Source organism: Odocoileus virginianus, chromosome 3, assembly GCF_023699985.2.
Source record: "Odocoileus virginianus isolate 20LAN1187 ecotype Illinois chromosome 3, Ovbor_1.2, whole genome shotgun sequence".
In the NCBI taxonomy this organism is placed as follows: domain Eukaryota; kingdom Metazoa; phylum Chordata; class Mammalia; order Artiodactyla; family Cervidae; genus Odocoileus; species Odocoileus virginianus.
The window spans coordinates 24,734,815-24,758,356 of record NC_069676.1 but is presented as its reverse complement, the minus strand read 5'-3'; the positions used below and the strand labels follow the sequence as shown (position 1 = coordinate 24,758,356).

The 23,542-nt window shown below is 41.3% G+C and overlaps 1 protein-coding gene and 1 pseudogene across 1 annotated transcript in view; both read left to right on the top strand.

The window, feature by feature from the left end:
• GRAMD2B (GRAM domain containing 2B) overlaps positions 1-5,569 on the top strand; it is a 129,554-nt gene extending 123,985 nt beyond the window's left edge. Inside the window, exon 14 of the mRNA XM_070465090.1 lies at positions 5,271-5,569. Within this exon, the coding sequence (XP_070321191.1) occupies positions 5,271-5,288 (18 nt within the window). The 3' untranslated portion in view covers positions 5,289-5,569. The remainder of the gene's footprint in view (positions 1-5,270) is intronic.
• Positions 5,570-15,969: 10,400 nt separating this feature from the next.
• Positions 15,970-16,059, top strand: LOC139034586 (U2 spliceosomal RNA; annotated as a pseudogene).
• The last annotated feature ends 7,483 nt before the right edge of the window (positions 16,060-23,542 follow it).

Below are 23,542 nucleotides of genomic sequence, written 5' to 3'. Positions count from 1 at the left end.
GTGTACACACACACACCCATAGAAAGAATGAAATCTTGCCATTTATGACATTATGGATGGATCTTGAGGGCCTCATGCTGTTATATAAATCAAAGAAAAACAAATATCTATGATCTCATATATATGCAGAATCTAAAAAATAATAAAAATAAAAACCAAGCTCATAGATACAGAGAACAGTTTCCTGGTTGCCAGAGTCAGGTGGGGTGGAAGTGGTGGTTGAAATGGGTGAAGGAGATCAAAAGGTACAAACTTTCAGTTATGATATAAGTCATGGGGATGTAATGTACATACAGTATGGTAACTATAGTTAATAATACTGTATTGCATATTTACAAGTTGCTAGAGTAGATCTTAAATTCTCATCACAAGAAAAAAATCATCAACTGTGTATGGTGACTGATGTTAATTAGACTTATTGTGGTGATCATTTAGCAATATATACAAGTATTGAATCATTATGTCATATACCTGAACTAATATATGGGATATGTCAATTATACCTCAATTTTTAAAAAAGAAAAAATTTTGGTTTTAGCTACTCTTGCTAAGGCAAAATTCTTTTTCAGTGTCTGTTTTTAATCTCCTAAATGACTGTTCTAGGTCTTAATTCTGTCTCCTGTAGAGAAGAATAGAGAAGAATTCTTCCTCAAAGGATATTTTTTAAAGCCACCAAGATATATTTGATGTTATAATGTTCAGTGAAAAAAGCTGAGTGCAAAATTATATGGCAACTTCTACATAAAAGCATTCAGCTTTGTGGACAAATCCCTGGAGGGAAATAGAAAGTAATGAGAGTCCTGATTACAGTGGTGGAACTGTGAATAGCCAGTAATCTCTGGACCCAAGCAGTATAGGCTCTTGCCCTTCCTCATTCTTGTCCTGTCCAGGCAATGATCCCATTGCCCCTTCACCCTTTCTCCATTCAAAGATTATGACTGTGAACTCTATTCCTTCTTGTCTGCACATCCATGGGCCGCAGTAGGAACTAACAGAAATCTTCCCCAGGACCTAGCACTAGGGATTGCTTGCTTACCCCTGGATGAAAGCGACCTTAGTCAGAATGTCTTCAAGGCAGTAGAAGTAAGAGAGCAGCAGTTTTGCTGGTTGCGGAAGGAATGTTTGTGCAGTTCTGTCTAACCAGCAGCATCCTGACAGTACTTCAGGTTTTTAATATTTATTTTTAATTGATTGATGATTGCTTTATAATATTGGTTTGATTTGTCATACAGCAACATGAATTAACCATAGGTGTACATATGCCCCCTCCCTTTTGAACCTTCCTCCCACCTCCCGCCCATTCCCACCACTCTAGATTCTTACAGAGCCCCAGTTTGAGTTCCCTGAGTCATGCGGCAAATTCTCATTGGCTCTCTATTTGCATATGTTAGCGTATATGCTTCCATGCTACTCTCCATTCATCTCACTCTCTCCCACTTCTTCCCCACCCTTGTCCATAAATCTGTTCTCTGTGTCTGCATCTCTGCTGCTGTTTTGCAAACAGGTTCATCAGTACCATCCTTCTAGATTTCATAGATATGCATTAATACACAATATTTGTTTTCCTCTGACTTACTTCACTCTGTATAAAAGGCTCTAGGTCCATCCACCTCATTAGAACTGACTCAAATGTGTTGCTTTTTATGGCTGAATAGCATTCCATTGGGTATATGTACCACAGCTTCTTTATCCATTCATCTGTCGATGGACGTCTAGGTTGCTTCCATGTCCTAGCTATTGTATATAGTGTTTCCAGTTTTTAACATCTTTATTGAGGTATAATGTATGTACACAGTAAACCATACATGTTTAAAGTACATGTTTTAAGTATATACCTGTGAAACCATCACAGAATCAAGAAACGTACCTATCACCCCCACAAGTAATTTCTCTGGGAGCACTCTCTATGCCCCTCCCCACAGCCTCCTCGCCAGGCAACCACACATCTGCTTTCTGTCTCTATATATTACTGTATTTTCTAGAATTTTATATAAGTGGAACCATAGAGTCTGTACTTTTTTGTCTGGATTCTTTTATTCAAAGTAATCCTTGTAAGATTTATCTACTTTTTGCATGTTTCAATAACTCATTTCCTTTTATTATTTAATAGCATTTCACTGTATGTATAAGTAAATATACATAGAGTAAAATACTATATATATCTTATTACTTAATAGTATTTCACTGTATGTGTGAATATATATATTTATACATATAATGAAATACATATATATATATATACCTCTCTTTGAGATATATATAATATACATGTATTTTTGAGATATATATATATAATATACATATAATGAAATATATATAACACAAATTGTTTACTCATCAGTCTGTGGATAAACATGCAGGTTGTTTCTAATTTTTATTTATTACAAATAAATGTGCTAAGAACATTTCTATAAAGGCTCTGTGTGGATATACCCATTCACTTCTTTTAGGTAAACACCTAGGAGGAAATGGCTGGGACATATGGCAGGTGTATGTTTAACTTGTTAAGAAAGTGTCAAACTTTTTCCCAAATATACCACTGAACATCAGCATCAGCAAGGTATGAGAGTGCCAGCTCCTCCACATCTTCAACAGCATTTGGTATGATCAGTCTTTTAAATTTTAGACTTTCTACTATAGAAATTTTAGACTTTCTACTCTGCTGTGGCATTTCATTGTAGCTCTAATTTGCATTTCTTTAATGATTACTGATGCTGAGCATTTTGTCATGTGCCATTTGACATTATTTGTATACCTTCTTTGATAAGTTTTTTATCCATTTTTTTAATTGGGACATTTCCTTACTATTAAGTTTTGAGGGTTCATTATATATTCTAGATAAAAGTCCTTCATCACACTTGATTTGCAAATATTTTCTCCCAGACTGTGGCCTGTCTTTGCAATGTCTCTCAAAGAAAGGTTCTCTCCTCTCCAGTGCTCTGCTCTGCCAACTCTAGTCCTCTGGGTTTTCTCCTACCTCCATTTCTGCAACCCTCATTCTGCCTGGTTTCCCTTCCTGCAGCCTGAACATTCTCTCCAGGAAGTCAGCTGGAGCAACCAGAGAACTCAACTCCACTGTTTCTCTTCTCTCAGGATCACTGTCCTTCAGTACATAATCTCCAGCATCTTGAAAAACCATTGTTTATATATTTTTTCTGGATTTTTTTTCTTTTGGATGTTGAATTCAAAGTCAAATGGAAATTCTTTGAAAATTCCCTGAGCAGACAAAACCAGTTTAGACATAAAAGAGAAATTCAATGTAGTTTATCTTACAAGACTCAGTTGACCTGGGTCATTTCTTCTTCATGCTTCTGGAAATCATAAGCAAAACTTGAAGTGTTTCCCAAGGTTGATATGAGGTATATCCTGACTAATTCTCCGTATCAGTTAGGAAAATCCTAATATGATAACCAATAACTGTGAAAATTAAACAGTCACTGCCTTTCCACTATGTAAGCTGCTGCATAACAATATACCCGAGCCTCACGGCATGAGCCTCGTTCCATGTTTGGTTTGAGTGCTCCCAGTTCATGGACTGTCTTTTTGGTGTGTGCCCAGTCAACTTCTGCTAATTACCACTTCAGTGAGTCACTGGTTTTACTTCCCTTGTTGCTGAACTTTCGACACACAGAGACATCAAATCTAGTCCGTGGTGCTCCATCTTGAGTGGAAATGGAATTCCCACACCAGAGTAATTTGATCTCAAGTACTGTGAAATAGGTAGAAAGAACTGTTGACTTGAACACACCCCTACACCATATACAAAAATGAACTCAAAATGGCTTAAAGATTTGAACGTAAGACATGATACCATAAAACTCCTAGAAGAGATCATAAGCAAAACATTCTGTGACATAATCGAAGCAATGTTTTTTTTCTTAGGTTGCCTCCAAGGCAATAGAAATAAAAACAAAAATAAGCAAATGGGACCTAATCAAACTTACAAGCTTTTGCACAGCAAGGGAAACTATAAACAAAATGAAAAGACAACTTACAGAACAGGAGAAAATATTTGCAAATGATGTGACTGACAAGGGCTTAATTTCCAAAATATACAAACAGCTTATACAACTCAACAACAACAACAAAAATCCCAATCCAAAAATGGGCAGAAGATCTAAACAGACGTTTCTCCAAAAAGAAATAAAAACGGTCAGAAGGTACATGAAAAGATGCTCAATATTGCTGATTATTAGAGAAATGCAAATGAAAACTACAGTGAGGTACAACCTCATACCAGTCAGAATGGCCATCGTTAAGAATTCTACAAATAAATGCTGGAAAGGATGCGGAGAAAAGGGAACACTTCAACACTGTTGGTGGGAATGTAAGTTGGTACAACCACTATGGAAAACAGCATGCAGGTTGCTGTAAAACAGAGTTACCATACAATCCAGCAGTCCCACTCCTAGGCATATATCCAGACAAGACTGTAATTCAAAATGATACATGCACTCCTATGTTCATGGTCAAAACATGGAAACTAGTTAAATGTCCATCAACAGATGAATGTATAAAGAAGATGGGGTACATACACACAATGGACTACTACTGAGCCATAAAAAAGAATGAAATAATGCCATCTGCAGCAACAAGGATGCAACTAAAGATTATCATACTAAGTGAAGTCAGAAAAAGAAAGACAAATACCACATGATATCACAATATCACAAAATAGGATAGAAGATGAACCTATCTGTGAAACAAAAATAGAATTACAGATATCGAGAAGAGCCTAGTGGTTGCCAAGAGGGAGAAGGTTAGGGGGAGGGATGGAGTGGGAGGTTGGGGTTAGTGGATGCAAGCTGTTATGTATGGAATGAATAAAAAACAAGATGCTACCGTATAGCACAGAGAGTTGTATTCAGTATCCTGTGATAAACCATAATGGAGGAGAATATTTTATAAAAGAATTACATACATGTATAACAATCACTTTGCTGTACAACAGAAATTAACACATTATACATCCATTATACGTCAAAAGAATTGTTAACTTGATGATGTAACCGAGCAGGGTCCTATGAAGCCTTCTCAGGACAAACTCCAACCTCCCCATGTCCTCATCTGTCTCTTGTCTGTAGAAAAACCTTAATCTGGTAGGTGTTCCCTGAGTTCCAAAGAGTAAAGTTAATCGGAGAACTGAGAAAATGCAGAAGGTTGGGAAAAGAGTCAAGCAAGATGAAATAAAAGTTTAGCCATTAAACAAAGTCAAGGACCTTTTGTTCCTCCTCATGGGCTATGGATAAAATTGAGTCATGTCCTCTAAGCTGTTTTGCAGATCCTGAAACTGCCACCAAGTAGAAGTTAACTGTATGCTGCCCACAAGCACAGTAGAATCCCAACCTGTTGGAACCAGAAGGTTGATGATGTTGACTCTCAATTATCTCACCACCAGCCAATCAAAAGAATATCCGTGAGCTGATTACACACCTCACGACCCCCTCCTTCACCCTGTCTTTAAAAACCTCTCCCTGAAAGCCTTTAGGGACTTTGGGCCTTTTAAGTATTAGTTGCCTGGACTCCTTGCCTGGTGCCCTGCAATAAAAGCTGCACTTTCCTTCGCCACAACCTGGTGCGTCAGTAGATTGACTTTACTGCAGCAGGCAAGTGGATCCAAGTTTGGTTCAGTAACAGTCACAGTAAAGGGAATCAGAACACAAAGACAGCATGGAAATAGCAAACCCAGGTTTGGAGGGAGCAAGAGTCAGGTGGCTGAAACTCTCCGAGCTTAGAAGCTGGGGACAGGCTGGGTGGAGCTGAAATTCAGCCTTCTGCAGAAGGGGCACTTCAGGGGGCAGTAACGTGTCAGATGGGGCGTAATGAGGCTGGTTCTGCAAATGCTGGATAAACTGCAAACCGGATCCACCTGCTGCTCCAGAACAAATTGTCAGTGCCAAGCGGAAGCCATGAGAATAAGATAACACTCATTGCAACAGGAAGAAGTTAAGAAACCGGAACGAGGCGCAATCCCTTCTTCCTGTCCAGCCTCACAGGCTCTCCCTAGAGCCCTTTGTTAGCAGACTCTTAACAGGGAGCAGCTGGCAAAACAGAAATATGGTTTGAAAAGTTGCAACTTTAGCAACACAAAGCAGAGTGCGAAGGAAGGGCTTTAAGCTAAGAAAGAATCCCTTAATAAGAATATGAGGCACCCCTTGGGCTACGCAGCATCCATACACATCCCTTCTATAGACACTTAAACTCTCACATAAGAAACACAACTGTGTTTCTAACACGACACAACTCTACTTCATGCAAAGGAAGGCAGTCTCATCCTTACCCGAAAATGATGAGATGCAAAATCCCAACACTGGTTGTATCCACTTCTGTGATATAGCAACTTCCACAAGCTACTTGGAGATCCAGACTACCTCCTCTGCCCAACCTCCTCCAGGAGTTCCTTACTTCCCCCCTCCCAGCCCCGAGCCTCCCCACGCACAGGGGTTTGGTGGTTCAGAGCCGGGGTGGTTGAGGTGCCTCAGAAAGGAGCTAAGAACTCAATATGCTTCACACGTGTCTGCTCAGGGACAGCTCCCAACTCAGGGATTGTTTTTCTGGGGTCGGGAGGTGACAGTCCTCTGAAGCGTCCAGGGACCTGCGCATCCTGCCACTTTCTCTGATCCCCACCCCATCCCCTTGATGAGCCTGGGCTCCGCTCCCTGTTGAGTCCTGGTTGCACCAGCAACCTGCAGAGAAGAGGGCTGCAGAAGGAGGGGCCTTGAGGTGTTGGAAGTGCCAAGCGACCATTGCCCACCCCATGCCCTCACCATCTAGCTCTGCCCACCTTTAACTGTGGGAGCACCGAGGGGGCATCCAGTGCCCCTGCCGAGGCCCCCTCACTGAGGCTGAACTTGCCCTCTTGGACTGCTTTTCCAAGGAAGAAGATGCAGACCTCATGCCCACCCGCGTCAGTGAGTTGGCATCCATGTGGACAGTCATACAGGCTGAATCGGGGTCTTGAGAAACAGGAGGGTAGGGAGAGGAAAAGGAAGAAAGGCCCACCCCTGCTGATCTGAGCTTCAGAGCTTCTCACCCAGGGCTGCGGGAGGAGAAGGCAAGCGTGCAGCTCTGCAGGGTTACCAGGATGGCGTGCACATGCTGTTTCAGGGAGATCCCAGCGCCCCATCCTCTGGTCTCAGGGAGGGTGTGGAGAAGGCAGTCGGCTACCTGAAGCAGCGGAGGCAATCCCACACCTGTCCCACTCCAGCCCAGGAAGGAGTGGCTCCTTCCCCAGGGATCTAGCACCACCAGCCACCTCCTTCTCTCTCCCTGGTATCTGGCCCTGTCCCCAAGTCTTGTAACTCCAGGAGACATTTCTGTATGTCACTGGACCAAGGATGAGAAAAATAAAGAATTCAAAGCTCCCCAAAGAGTTTTAATTTAAAATAATAATTAAAAATAATAAAATTATTTTTATTATCCCTCAAATTCGGTCATAGTGCCATCTGAATATTCTGCTCTCTAGTGACTAAACTGTAAAGTTAGCCTCCAACAAAATGGTGCAGAATATTAAAGGGATAGGAAAAAGAAAAAAATGGTTACTATAAACAAATATTAATACAAATCATACAAATACACACATACACACAGGAAACAAGAAAATACACATAGCTGCAATAGTCTTCCTTTTTCTAACCACAAAAATAAATTTATAATCTCCTTCCATCTTCCACTACCCTTTGCATCTTTTCTTTGACCTCAGAAAGAACCTCAGCTGATCAGAATTCTTTACCTGGCGAGGTGACTCAAATCTTTATCCCTGAAGGGTCTGAATTCCCAGAGCCTTTCTCTTTCCTTCTTCTCCCCACCACCTTTTTTTTGGTAGCGGCAGTGGTTGTATATTGGCTCAATGGCATGAACAAACCAAAACAGATATTTGGCAATCTTCACTTCCAATTCAATAGAAACATTTGTCCATTAGGACAAACATTTGTCTGCTCCAAACAAGCAGAGTTCAAAATTGCAGGGTTGTGGGGCAAGAATCCCACAAGTAGATTATTATTAAATAGTAATAGTGAAAGGAAGACTTCCCTGGAGGTCCAGTGATTAGGAATCTGCCAGCCAGTGCAGGGGACATGGGTTTGATCCCTGGTCCGGGAACCACATGCTGCATTGCAACTAAGCCAGGCAACTACTGAGCCCACGCACCCTAGAGCCTGTGCTCCTCGAGAACAGAAGCCACGGCAGTGAGGAGGCTGAGCGCTGCAGCTAAGAGTGGCCACAGCTCATGACAACTAGGGAATGTCCACAGCAATGAGGGCGCAGTGCAGCCAAAAACACAAAGTCAGTTTTGAAAAATATTGAAAGCAGATACACTTCACTCCAACCTTGACTCTTGGGCCTGTGCCTATAGGAGAGGCACGCATATGTTGGTTTCTTTCTTCACCCTGTAAGATAGAACCCTATGCTTTCAGGGTGTCTCTCCTAACTGGTAGTCTAATAGGGCCTTTATGAGGCCATGCCCTATCTTATTAAACCAGCAGCTTCTGAGTGGTGGCAAAAGAAAAAACAAAACAAAACAGTGGATTCTGTGGGCACTAGCCCTCTGCTGAAATTCTGTATCATGAAATGAGTTCTTGATCAGAAGCAATGTGGCATGGAGAGAAGTCACCATGATGGTGAGTGAGGCAGAAACATGGACAAGGAAGGCAGATCCATATCGAGAACACGTACCTATTCCAAAGAGAAGTCTTTTCCCTCCATGCTGGAAGAGGGCCCAGCAACAGTCTTGCCACCAAGTGGATGGCTGGCCACAGGGGAATGACGTTATATCAAAGGTTGTTGCCAGGTTAGGCACTCAGGTGGAACATCCCTGGTGAAGGGAAATTTGTGTGGTTGAATCTAGAACAAAATTTCATGATAAAAAATATTCACTCTCGATAACCCTATATGCAAAACAGAAAAAGAGACACAGATGTATAGAACAGACTTTTGGACTCTGTGGGAGAAGGCGAGGGTGGGATGTTTCAAGAGAACAGCATTGAAACATGTATATGATCTAGGGTGAAACAGATCACCAGCCCAGGTAGGATGCATGAGACAAGTGCTCGGGCCTGGTGCACTGGGAAGACCCAGAGGGATCGGGTGGAGAGGGAGGTGGGAGGGGGGATCGGGATGGGGAATACATGTATATCCATGGCTGATTCATGTCAATGTATGACAAAAACCACTGCAATATTGTGAAGTAATTAGCCTCCAACTAATAAAAAAAAAATTTAACAGTAACAGTAAATTTAGGCACTGACGTTAACTAAAAATACTTATGAACAGCCAGCCTCTGTCCCATAACTCAATTTTTTTTTTTAAGTAATAGAACATTTCAACATCATGTCTCAAAACTCAAACACCATGTATTGGAATGAAAACCCTAGAATTATTGATTTTGAAAATTAAAAATGTGTAAATGTCACTCTTCTGTAAAAAAAAAAAAATAAAAAATAAACAGTTATAAAAAAAAATTCACTCTCTATTTAAAGATTAATATCTGAACGTGCTACTTTACAATAGATTAAACAAGGACTCTAGCCCTTAGGGTCACCCTTTCAAAAAACAGAGATAATCACAGTTTCCACCTCCCCACCAGCATTGGACTTGTTAAAATGCTATTTATTAAGTGGATGCCTACTTGGGCAGTCAATCCGAGATGGTCAGCTATCAGGGAGGTGTGAAAAAATTTTCCAGATTGCTTGGCTTTGCAGGGTTCTGCTGGCTACTTCAGGAGAGAAGAGCGGTGAGTGGGCCAGCTGCATCTCTTCCATGGCACACCTCCTCATTTTCAAGGCTGTGGCAAATTTCCATCCAAGGGTTAAAGCTGCTTATGGGGAAATTAAACCATTTCTTGCTCACCAAATAAGAACAACAGCTACATGACAATGCTGGGGCTCTGACACGCTTGATCTGTATAACGTTGCATGGAGGATGTGATATGCCGTTGGCTTTACAGACAAGCATATGTGACCCAATTTGTTTGCCACACCGTTATTCCAGAGAGGTAGTTTACTGACAGAAGAAAAATGAAGGCAAAGTACTGATTGTACAATCAAAGCCAAGTGGCTGCTGAACAGAATACAATGGTGTGTAAATCCTGAAGCCACTCCGGAGTAAAGAAAACTAAATAACAAGCAGAAAGAAATATTCACTAGAAATGAAATACTGGGTGATTTCTACTTGCATCTCTCCATACATTTTTTTTTTTCTCCATACATTTTTTTAAACTTGGGTAACTAAAATAGGCATGGGCTCTATTTTGTTAGTACTACTTAAGGTATATATTTTATTTTCTTAAATTCCCTTTAAAAACTTAATTCTATGGTTTTGATTTTAGGTTGCAAACATTTAAAATCTGCATCAGTAAGTTCTCAGTTTTGCCAGTTCTTTTACTGTCATGTAACCAAGTAAGTTTGTATGTGGATCTCATGTTACTTTTTGTGTTTTTAATCATGAAATTTAATTTTGCATACTTATTTGTAATGTTTCTTTTAAATAAAAGTGACTAATTTTGTTGATAAGAAACAGGGGGAATAAACACAGTCAATCAGTCTCCATCTGGGCTCAAATTCTTCCCCATGAGCAGAATCTGACTAGCAATATTGATAAAAGAAGCAAATAAGCTCTGGGTCACCAAACACATCCTTTGTTGTTATTGTTGTTTAACTCTTAGGAATCCTTAAGAGAGCTTTTCAAGTGGATTTTACATCCCTCTGTATGAACAATGAGTGGTATATGATATTGATGCTTTCCTCCAACACTGTATTTTTTGCCCTTTTATTTTTATTAGTTGGAGGCTAATTACTTTACAATATTGTAGTGGTTTTTGCCATACATTGACATGAATCAGCCCATGGATTTACACGTGTTCCCCATTCCGATCCCCCCTCCCACCTCCCTCCCCATCCCATCCCTCTGGGTCTTCCCAGTGCACCAGCTCTGAGCACTTGTCTCATGCATCCAACCTGAGCTGGTGATCTGTTTCACCCTTGATAGTATACTTGTTTCAATGCTGTTCTCTCAGAACATCCCACCCTCGCCTTCTCTGAGTCCAAAAGTCTATTCTGTACATCTGTGTCTCTTTTTCTGTTTTGCATATAGGGTTATCATTACCATCTTTTAAAATTCCATATATATGCATTAATATACTATATTGGTGTTTATCTTTCTGGTTTACTTCACTCTGTATAATGGGCTCCAGTTTCATCCATCTCATTAGAACTGATTCAAATGAATTCTTTTTAATGGCTGAGTAATATTCCATGGTGTATATGTACCATAGCTTCCTTATCCATTCGTCTGCTGATGGGCATCTAGGTTGCTTCCACATCCTGGCTATTATAAACAGTGCTGCGATGAACATTGGGGTGCACGTGTCTCTTTTAGATCTGGTTTCCTCGGTGTATATGCCCAGGAGTGGGATTGCTGGGTCATATGGCAGTTCTATTTCCAGTTTTTTAAGGAATCTCCACACTATTCTCCATCGTGGCTGTACTGGCTTGCATTCTCATCAACAACACTGTTTTCTTTAATGTGAACAAGAAATTCAACTTAAGGCAAGTCTGTCTTGCAGGCTTGTGACTGTATGATCCTACTGCCCAAATGGATTTTTAAGTAAAGTTTTATATATATAAAAAAATAACACAGTCTATGGACTTTTTGCGGGGACTGAGCTTCCTCAAGACTCCTGATCTTTTTCCTTGTACTTTCAATATTAGTTTCAAAGAACAAATAATATGAAAACAGGTATCCAAAAATGAGATGAATTTGGCCTAAGAAGCAACTGTAAACCTTTCTGAGCAATTGATTCATTTCTCCATTTCAGGGGCAGATAATTAAATTGGGTGGAAATCCACCTGTGTCAAGTTGTAGTCTCTAGAAGGATATAGTCAGGGAAGGAAAGAACACACCTGGCTCCAATCAGAACTAGACTCTTCCATTTCTGCATGGAGCCTAAATGAAGGTTAAAAGTTTGCTAGCTTCAGATGAAGATGGCAGAGTGGGAAGACCCTGGGCTCACCTCCTCCCATGCACACAGCAAAATTACAACTATTTACAGAGCAACTACTGATGAAAACAACCTGAAGACCAGCAGAAAAGATTCTCTGCAACCAAAGACATAAGGAAGGAACCACAATGAGATGGGCAGGAGAGGCAGAGACGAGGTATAGTCAAGGTCCACATCCCTAGCCAGGCAATCCACAAACAGGAGGGTAATCCCAATTGCAGAGGTTTTCTCAAAAGAGGGTTTTGAGCCCCACATTGGGTCCCCCAGCTCAGAGTCCTGTAATGGGAAGACCAGTCCCCAGAACATCTGGCTTTGAAGGCCAGATGTTTTGGGAAGAGTAAGAGGGTTGTAGGAAAGAAGCTCCACTCTTCAGGGCTCACATGAAAATCTCATTTATTCAGAGACCTAACACAGAGGCAGTAATCAGAAAATAGCCTGATCAGATCCACTTGGAGAGCCTCCCAGAGTGGGATGAGGCAAATGGGATTCCCCTTGGGGACATAAATACTAACAGCAGCCATTTGAGAAGCTTGTTCTACCACAAGGACACTGGTCCTGCAAAGTGCCATTTTGGAGTCCTCTCTCCAGTCTGTTAGCACCAGGGCTTACCTGCCCACCAGCTGGGTCAGAACCAGTCCTGGAAACCCTAGACTACATAGCCCCCTTATCTCTGAACCCAGCCCTGTCCACCAATAGGCCAGTCCCAGCCCCAGGATTCCTTGGGATGTGTAGCCAGCAATGCCATGACCCTACCCTGCCCAACAGCAGGCCAGCAGCTTATGCATGAGGCAGGGCCTGGCAGCCAACCAGACCAGGGCCTAGCCCTACCTACCTGTGGGCCAACAGTAGTCAGTCACAGCACAGCAGATGGGCCCACACAGCCTGCACACGGGCAGCCCTCCGTTCAGTTCAGTTACTCAGTCGTGTCCAGTGCTTTGCAACCCCATGGACTGCAGCACACCAGGCTTCCCTGTCTATCACCAACTGCTGGAGCTTGCTCAGACTCATATTCACTGAGTCAGTGATGCCATCCAATCATCTCATCCTCTGTTATCCCCTTCACCTCCCACCTTCAATCTTTCCCAGAATCAGGGTCTTTTTAAGTGAGTCAGTTCTTCACATCAGGTGGCCAAATGCTGAAGTTTCAGCTTCAGCATTGGTCCTTTCAATGAATATTCAGGACTGATTGCCTTTAGGATGGACTGGTTGGATCTCCTTGCAGTCCAAGGGACTCTCAAGAGTCTTCTCCAGTACCACAGTTCAAAAGCATCAATTCTTCAGTGCTCAGCCTTCTTTATAGTCCAACTCTCACATCCATACATGACTACTGGAAAAACCATAGCTTTGACTAGATGGACCTTGGTTGGCAAAGTAATGTCTCTGCTTTTTAATATGCTATCTAGGTTGGTCATAGTTTTTCTTCCAAGGAGAAAGCATCTTTTTATTTCATGGCTGCAGTCACCATCTGCAGTGATTTTGGAGCCCCCCAAAATAAAGTCTCTCACTGTTTCCATTGCTTCCCCATTTATTTGCCATGAAGTGATGGGGTCAGATGCCATGATCTTAGTTTTCTGAATGCTGAGTTTTTGGAAAAGGCCAATCCCAAAGAAAAGCAAAGCCAAAGAATGTTCAAACTACCACACAATTGCACTCATCTCACACACTAGCAAAGTAATGCTGAAAATTCTCCAAGCCAGGCTTCAATAGTATGTGAACCATGAACTTCCGGATGTTCAAGCTGGATTTAGAATGGGGCAACCCTAGAGCATATAAATCTGGTAACCAGAAGGGAGTGCACTCCTGGGTCCCATAGGATATCATCTATGTAAGGCCACTTCTCTAGGGTTAGGAAACATAACTGATCCACCTAACACAGAGAAATAAAAACAGAGAATTAGGCAAAATGAGATGACAAAGGAATATTCCAAACAAAGGAATAAGAAAAAGCCCCAGAAAAAGAACTAAGGAAAGCAATTACAATGGAAAGATCAAGGTAATGATCGTAAAGATCCTCAACAAACTCGGGAGAAGAAAGAATGAATACAGTGAGAAGTTTAACAGAGTTTGAAACTAAAATGAAAAGCCAAATAGAGTTTAAGAATACTGTAACTTATCTATTACATGTATAGTAGTTTGTGTCTGTTAATCCCATATTCCTAATTCATCCCCTCTGCCTCTCCCCTTGGGTAAACATAGTTTGCTTAATATTCAATATCTTGTAATAACCTATAATGGAAAATAACCTGAAAAAAATGTGTATGTATATAACTGAATCACTTTGCTGTACATCTGAAACTAATACAATATTGTAAATCAACTAGAATTCAATTAAAAAAGGATTTTTAAAAAGTGAAAAAAAAAAATACTGTAACTTGGACTTCCCTGGTGGTCTAGCTGTGAGAAATCCACCTGCCAGTGCAGAGGACACAGGTTCGATCCTCGGTCCAGGAAGATCCCACATGCCATGGGGCACCACAGTGACTCACATCCTGTTAGTGGGAATGTAAATTAGGGTAGCCACTATAGAAAACAATATGGAGTTTCTGGAAAAAAATAGAACTACCACACAACCCAGCAATTCCACTCCTGGGTATTCTTCCAGAGAAAACAAAAACTCTAAAAAAGAAATATGCGTCCCACTGCAGCTTTATTTACTAGCCAAGATATGGAGGCAACCTGAGTGCCCACTGATAGATGAATGGATAAAAAAGATGGTATACACACAGATACACTGGAATGTTGTCATAAAAAAAAAAATGAAACCTTGCCATTTGCAACAACATGTATGGACCTAGAGGGTATTATGCTAAGTGAAATAAGTCAGGCAGAGAAAGAGAAATACCATATGATTTCACTTATATGTGGAATCTAAAAACAAAATAAATGAAAAGCACAGCAAAACAGTAACAGACGTAGATACAAGAACAAATGAGTGGTTTCCAGAGGGGAGGCAGATGGGGAAAAATGAAATAGGTGAAGCATGAATTTCCAGTTGTAAAATAAATGAGTCGTGGAGATGTAACACCCAGCACAGGTATACAGTCGTTTTGTAATAACTTTGTGGGATGACAGGTGGTAACTAGACTTATCACAGTGATCATTTTGTAACGCATAGAAATACTGAATCACTATGTTGTGCACCTGGAACTAACATAATGTTGTAGGTCAATTACCCTTCAATTTTTTTTTTTTTTAAGTTTGCTAAATGTCATCTGGGGAAGTGGTGATGAATATGAAATAAGGATACCTGAAAAGCCCCTGAAGCTATAAAATGACATTAAACTGTAGTAAGATGATGGCACTTACAGGGCTGCCTTTTCTGAGCTGAGTAACCTTAATGGCCTGAATAGACCTGTGTGAAAGGTCGCCAGTTTTCTGTCTGGTTCTGCTCCAAGTAAATATTCCCCATGACCACACCTGCTAGTGAGGTGTGCTGTGTGCTTAGTCACACAGTTGATTCCAACTCTTTGTGACCCCCTGGACTGTAGGCCACCAGGCTCCTCTGTCCATGGGATTCTCCAGGCAAGAATACTGGAGTGGGTTGCCATGCCCTCCTCCAGGGGATTTTCTCAACCCAGGGATCAAATCCTGGTTTGATACAGGTCTCCCGCATCACAGGCAGACTCTCTACCATCTGAGCCACCAGGGAAGCCCCAGCGTATAGAAATAAGGACGTGGTCTTCCTGGAAAAAGAGGAGACTGTATCTATTTCTAAATCAACATTTTTATAGTCTTTCCTTCCAGTACCATCAGGTTTTTACATATGAAAGACTTCCTGGCCTTTGAATAAATTGGTAATAAATCAACCCAGGTGTTTATAAAGAACAAAATAAATCACTCACATTCTTTGCTTCCAATTTCACAAACACTACCCGAGCCAGTGAGGTTAAATAATTTTCTGGATGCCAAGCACCTAGAACTGACCCAGGGGATTTGCTTTAGACCTTTCAGTTTCCTTTCAAATCTGGGAGCTAATCGCTTCTCGGCCTTTTGGCTAAGATCAAGTGTAGTATCAAATCTGGGAGCTAGCCATGTGGACGTTTTTATTAATACACACACCTATATGATGGGGGAAAAGTGGAAACAACAGCAGATTTTATTTTCTTGGGCTCCAAAATCACTGCAGACGGTAACTGCAGCCATGAAATTAAAAGATACTTGCTCCTTGAAAGAAAAGATAATGACAAACCTAGACAGCATATTAAAAAGCAGAGATAACCTACATCGTTTGTGTTCAAGTTACTTTGAAAGGGTTGCCTTGCTTGGATGGCGCTAACCTTTTTCCTCCAGGGAAGAAAGGGAGAAATATACTGGGAAGTAATGTATGTTTATATCAATTTGCAAATTCCTATACATAGAGATATATTTTTTTAAGTGTGAATGTAAAAACATACTGTGAATTTCATCTTGGTTACAACCATACTCCTTCAGTCAGATACCCAAACGAAATCAGTTCTGAAAAAAAAAAAAAAAAAAACCAGAGACATTACTTTGCCAACAAAGGTTCAAAGCTAGAGTTTCCCTTGTGGCTCAGCTAGTAAAGAATCCACCTGCAATGCAGGAGACCTAGGCTCAATCCTTGGGTTGGGAAGATCCCCTGGAGAAGAAAAAGGATATTGCTATTTTTCCACTCTTGTATTCTGGCCTGGAGAATTCCATGGACTGTATAGTCCAGGGGGTCGCCAAGAGTCGGACACAATTGAGCGAATAGACACACACACACACACACACATAGTTTTTCCAGTAGTCATGTATGGATGTGAAAGTTGAACCACAAAGAAGGCTGAGTGCCAAAGAACTGATGCTTTTCAATTGTGGTACAGGAGAAGACTCTTGAGGATCCCTTGGACAGCAAGGAGATCAAACCAATCAATTCTAAAAGAAACCAACTCTGAATATTCATTGGAAGGACTGATGCACAAGCTGAAGCTCCAATACCTTGGCCACCTGATATAAAGAGCCGACTCATTGGAAAAGACCCTGATGCTGGGAAAGACTGAGGGCAAGAGGAGAAGGAGGCAACAGAGGATGAGATGGTTGGATGGCATCAACAACTCCGTGGACATGAGTTTGAGCAAACTCTGGGAGATAATGAAGGGCAGAGTAGCCTGTCATCCATGGGGTTGCAAAGAGTTGGACACAACTTAGCTACTGTACAATACTATCGAGACCTTGGTTTTAGGAAGTAAGCAAGCATAGAAGTTATTTTTTTCTTTCATGAATTTGATTTTCATTAAGCATTTAGGACCCCATGAACATCATGTTTAACGGTACTACTTATTTACTGAAACTTGGTACCAGACAGTACAACTAGACACTGCAATTCCCTGGTGAGACTAGTTTGAATAGCTAGGACACAAATGCTGCCTGAGTTTGAAACACTCAACTCAAGCAGCTCATTTTCCAGGTATTTAGGTTTCATCTACCTTCAAGCTCTCCTTACTCTGGCGCTGGGAAAAGCGCAGCCTGCTGCAACAGAAGTGTTCTTACTGCCCCTCTTTCTCAATCTGATTCTGTGACAACAGGCCCAGTCTCAGGAGGAATTCTTTGACTATTGGGCCATTCTATTTAGCAACTCTGCATTTCTCAGGGATAAACTCATAACGGAATTAAAGGCATTGGCCCTCCCACCGAAACTACATGGTCAGTGCCAACCTCAGCGTCCCAGGGAGGTAGATCCTGAAACCCCGTCAGACCTCCTGAATTAAAATTTCTGGTGATGGGTTTGAGAATCTAGTCTTCTCACTTAAAGTAAAATGGTTAACTCCAAATGCATGCTAGCTGTGAGCCATGAGTTCCTTCACATTTGCAACAGAGGACAGTAAGTCTAAATATCACATTTATTAGGTAACTTGAGAACTTCATTCTCAGTCAAACGTACTAAAAAGGATCACAATATGCTATCCCATTTAGACAAAGAATCACTTTGTGCTGAAGGCTTTTGAGTCCATGAAATCTCTTATCTACCAAAAAGCAGAGCCTCCCAACAGAACTCAATTGTCCTAAGTGCACTCCCTGAAAAGAACTCTAATTTAATCACACCCAAACAGAAATTGTTGGAAGGCTAGCATTTTTCTACTTAGTCGCCTAAGTGAGCCCATTTACCTTTCCAAAACTTCATTTGTTTTCCCCTAAGTGCCTTTTGTCTCCCTCCCTTTTCTCCTATTCAGCTAGGTATATAAGACTCCAACTATGTAACTGCTTCTTTGGGATTTTCACTTTTTCTCTGTGAAGTCCTTCATACATGTAAAATTATTTATATCAGTAAAATCTGTATAGATTTTCTTCTGTGAAGCTGCCATTTATCAACTTAAACTGTAGGTCTCACAGACTGAACATAAGAGGATAGAGGAAAAGCATTTCCTCCCCTACAATGTCAAATAAAGTCCATGGAAATTTGTGACATTCATCCAGTAGAACAACAAAAAGAAGAATTTTGTATTTTTAGATTAGAACTGGCCCAAAGGACATAGATATTCTTGATATTCCCAGGAGTTCTGGAAGAAGTGATAAACCAATTTCTGAATCTAGTGGCTTGTGAGCTCAAAAGTAGTTAGCAAGTGTCGAGAGCATAGATTCTGGAAACCAAATCACTACATTCAATTTTTTTTCCAGTGACTTACTAACACTGAGGTTTGGCAAAGTTCCCTGTCTTTTTGGCATTCATCACATTGCCTGCAGTGGAGATAGTGACTCACAATTCTGCATGTTTATTGGGAGCATTCAATGAAATAATGGGCACAATGATTCAGTAACAGGGTCACCTAGTGCTCAACATTGCTGTTGTTGATGGCGGGATGGGAAGAGAACCTGAGCCTCACCTTCCAGGGATATTAAATGCAAAATTCCCCCTTTATGATTATTTTTACCTGATTAAGGGTCACTTGTGTTGGAATTGAGCATCTCATCATAGAATGCAATTAAGAACGTATCTGAGGTTTCTCCTTATAAGTCACAAATTATACGAACATTGTCTTTCTCATAGAAGTAGTAACAGGAACTTGTTACAAAGCTCTTTTTTTTATATATAATATGCCTTCAAGCCACAGAAAAATCTGGCCAAAAAAGAATTTATTCCCATATTAATATTAAAATTTTACAGATGAGGAAGCTAAATTCTGAGAAACTAAATGACTTTATTAAGGGACTAAATGGCAGGGGAATACACTTGAACCCAGACGCTCTGATTCAAAACTCCCAGCCTCTTCCTACCACACACTCTGCCTCATGAGCTTGTCCTAAATCCACACTGCGGTGGTTTGAAAAAACTCCTAACCAGTAGGGCAGAAAAAGAAAGCTAATCCCAAAAGACTCTCGAAATTAAAATTATTGTAGACTTCATGTTATATCACATTTCATTAACCATAATGAGTTGTCACATGTCACAAACCAGCTATTATATGGACAAGATTAATACAGCCATTCTTTAAATAACTCAGTTTGCATTATTTAAGTTTGCATTTTTTGTTAAATATAACAGTAGCTTAAGAATTTACATTTTGCCTCAAGTTATGCAAACTTTCCCCAGAAATTCTGAAATAAGTTTGATTTGGATCTTGTGGGAACAATTCTCCTTTGCTTAAGGGCAAAGTGCTGGGCCCATTAGCCTTTCAAAATCCATTTAGTGCAATGATCCTACGATTTTACTGAGACCTGAAATTTAAGTTCAATTGTATGACTAGTATTTGTGACTATGGTGTTGCCATGGTAACTTGTATCATTATAAAGAAATTTAATGCCCATACAAGGCTGCTAATAAGGGGGGAACAAATTCATTATAAAAGTATCTTTGATAAGAACTAATTGAAGTCCACATAAAATGTGAAATTACTATTCTCTGGACTTCCAGTTCAGTTCAGTTCAGTTGCTCAGTCATGTCTGACTCTTTGCAACCCCATGGACTGCAGCACACCAGGCCTCCCTGTCCATCACCAACTCCTAGAGCTTACTCAAACTCATGTCCATCAAGTCAGTGGTGCCATCCAACCATCTCATCCTCTGTCATCCCCTTCTCCTCCTGACTTCAATCTTTCCCAGCATCAGGGTCTTTTCCAATGAGTCAGCTCTTCATATCAGGTGGCCAAAGTTTCGGAGTTTCAGCTTCAGCATCACTCCTTCCAATGAATATTCAGGACTGACTTCCTTTAGGATGGACTGGCTGGATCTTCTTGCAGTCCAAGGGACTCTCAAGAATCTTCTCTAACACCACAGTTCACAAGCATCAATTCTTCAGTGCTCAGCCTTCTTTATAGTCCAATTCTGACATCCATACATGACTACTGGAAAAACCATAGCTTTGACTAGACCAACCTTGTCTCTGCTTTTTAATATGTTATCTAGGTTGGTCATAGCTTTTCTTCCAAGGAGCAAGCGTCTTTTCATTTCATGGCTGCAGTCACCATCTGTAGCGATTTTGGAGCCCCAAAAAATAAAGTCTCTCACTGTTTCCATTGTTTCCCCATCTATTTCCCATGAAGTGATGGAACCAGATGCCATGATCTTCATTTCCTGAATGTTGAGTTTTAAGCCAACTTTTCACTCTCCTCTTTCACTTTCATCAAGAGGCTCTTTAGCTCTTCTTCACTTTTTGCCATAAGGGTGGTGTCATCTGCATATCTGAGGTTATTGATATTTCTCCCGGCAATCTTGATTCCAGCTTGTGCTTCACCTAGCCCAGTGTTTCTCATGAAGTACTCTGCATATAAGTTAAACAAGCAGGGTGACAATATACAGCCTTGACAGAAATGTAAATCAATTCATGTATTACTGGTATCAAATATCTCATATGAATCTAGTCCTAACACATTAAGATTTAAACACCCAGATTCTATTCCAAGCATCCAGGGAATTTTTGAGCTTAAAAACATTTCTACATCTCCCAGATAACAATGCAATTGCTCATTTGCTCCATTAGTTTCTACTCCTACAGAATTAACTTATATCACCTCATTTATCCAGATTTCAACCCTCCAGAATTCTCAAGCAACCAGAGCATCTCATACTCTGATAGTTCAAAATAAAAGAAAGCAAGAAATAGTAATAAAAAGGCAAAAGTTAACCAAACAATTAAAAAGAGAAACAGCCCAAAAAAATAACTGAACATACAACTTCTGGAGGTTGTTGGAAGGCAAAATTCTGGTTTTCTGATGACCAGGCCTGGCCCTTTGTATAAAGATCATAAAGCAATGGGGAAATAAAAGATGACTGGAGAAAAGAGAAAAGGAAAAGAGAAACAGCTGTTGATAAGGAGAAAACAGGATGGGTCAGAGAGCCAGGCAGCATCCACTTAGTGAAAAAGAGAGCTGAGGCACCCATCTGAGAGGGTCTCCCCCTCTCTGAATGGGTCACTCGGGCTTCTACCAGCCCTGTGAGTGCCAACACCAGAGCGGGGTGTGCCCTGCACCCAGAATACAGCCTGAGGTCAACCAGTTCCCACTGTCACCTTGGGGGGAAGGCTGGGAGCCAGACCAGGCCAGGAGAGCCCTCAGACCTTACTGTAAGTCTAAGTCCAGGGAGGAGACAGACAGAAGGTTGGCTGAAAACATCATGAAAGGTGGGTTAGGCTGAGCTGTCAAGAAGTCCTTAGGCCAAAGGGGCAAACAAAGGCGCTCCAAGCAGTCCAGGATTGGGTCTGTCTTCACATTTTACCACGCGCAGTGGGCTACAAGCAGAGGTGGGGGCCTGGCCTCAGTGCACCTCGGTGATGGATGTCAGAGTACAGTGGCTGGCGCCCTTGGTCAGTCACGCTTCCTGCAGCCAGAGGTCTGCGAAGCACATCTGAGTGACCACCATGTCCCCCACCCCATTGGATAAGTAGTGAAACTGAGTCACAGAGAAGTTAAGTAACTTCTGAAAAGTCAGAGCTAGTTAGTAGAGGAACGAAGGCTTTGATGTTCTGGTTTCAGAAGCCACACTGCTGAGCACTATGCTATAGGCCATCTCCTGTCTAAGCCTACATTTTTCACACCTTCAGAAACTGTTTAAAATTCACAACGTTGTCTGTAATAGACAACTTCATGTGCTTCACTGGGAATACGGCATTCAAGAAAAGGCAATCTACAGTAGTTTAAGTAGATGCCCATCAAAGCACAGTTACTACATTCATAAACCACCAAAATTAGGAGAGTATTTCCTAAGCCTAGATAACTGCAGAGCAATCTAAAAAAATAAAATGAAAATCACACATCCAGAATGACTCCTGAGCCCATGATGTGGAATAACTGAAATGATCACTATTTCTTGTTTTATTTCCATCCCACCCTCCTGCCCTTGACAGCCACAAATCATTCTCAATGTCTGGTCACTATTCTTTTTAATAGCACAACATCAGTCAACTCTATTTCATTAGGTCCCTCAAATCTTAGAATACCTGATGTATGTTTCCATTCTCTAGGACCAAGCAAGGCCAAATTCTGAATGAGAAACCAGGCAAACAGTCCTGTATCACTGGGTGAAGATTTTCTTAGTAGACTTGGAAACATGTCTCAGTATCCAAAGTTTCTTCCCTACAAGTAAACATTTCTAGAAAAATCTTCTTTACAGAAAAGGGACTACAGAACTGAAAGCCCTGGACACAAAAGCTGCATAAGGGGCTCCCCAGGGCCTCTCATTACATCTCAGGCTGAACCCAGTCCATCTGTCACTTGCTATCTGGCTCCAGCTCTGGAGGTCAGCGCAGGCACCCTCGGCCTCCACAGCAGCCCGGGACCCTCGTCTAATTCCCTCTGTGGCCAGGACTGCAGCCAGTACCCTGGAAGCAAAGACATAAGGAACCAAAGCCACTCCTCATTCATGCCTCGCACCCAGGAGCTCCAGGGGCCCAAACTTCCCATTTCTTTATAGTCACCTGAGAGTAAACCTATTAAATTGTTGAAGATTTCGAGGGCCATAGAAAAGTTATCTGAAACTAAGTAAAGTCTCCTGGAAGCCATTCAGTGGAGAACATCCACACTCTGGCTTCCATCCATCTATCCATTCAAATTTTGCACCCAAGGGCACTCATTTGGGAATCACAGTGTCCCTGGACTCAGAATCATACAAATGGCAGGTCTTTTGTCCACTTTCTGGGCCTCAGATTGCTTAATAAAATACATTTCAAGTGTCTTACTCCCTCTGCATGTGACAGACAAGCAGGAACTTTAACTTTTATATAGAGAAAATCCACTAAAAGCAAAAACCTATTTGTATTAATTTGTTTTCCTTATGATAGTTCAGGAAAATACCTGCCAAGAATAATGGTCCCAAATCCTCTGAGTCTGGTCTGAATGTGCAATGTATGAGGCCACCCCCCCATCCATCCCAGAATGCCCTGGGCTCCTGAGACTACAGCTGGAAGCAGCTGCCGCATCTCAAATCTTAGGTTTCACCAAAAAGCGGATCAAGTGGGAAATTTCAGCTGGGTGGGGACTGTGGGTAGTTTTTCCCTCAGACTGGGTGTGTGAGAATGTGGAGATGTCCTTCTCTCACCATCCACCAAGCTAAGCTTTCCAATGCACAGACAAACATGAAAAGAATCTCCCTTTTCTAACACCCTGTTAAACCCTGGGA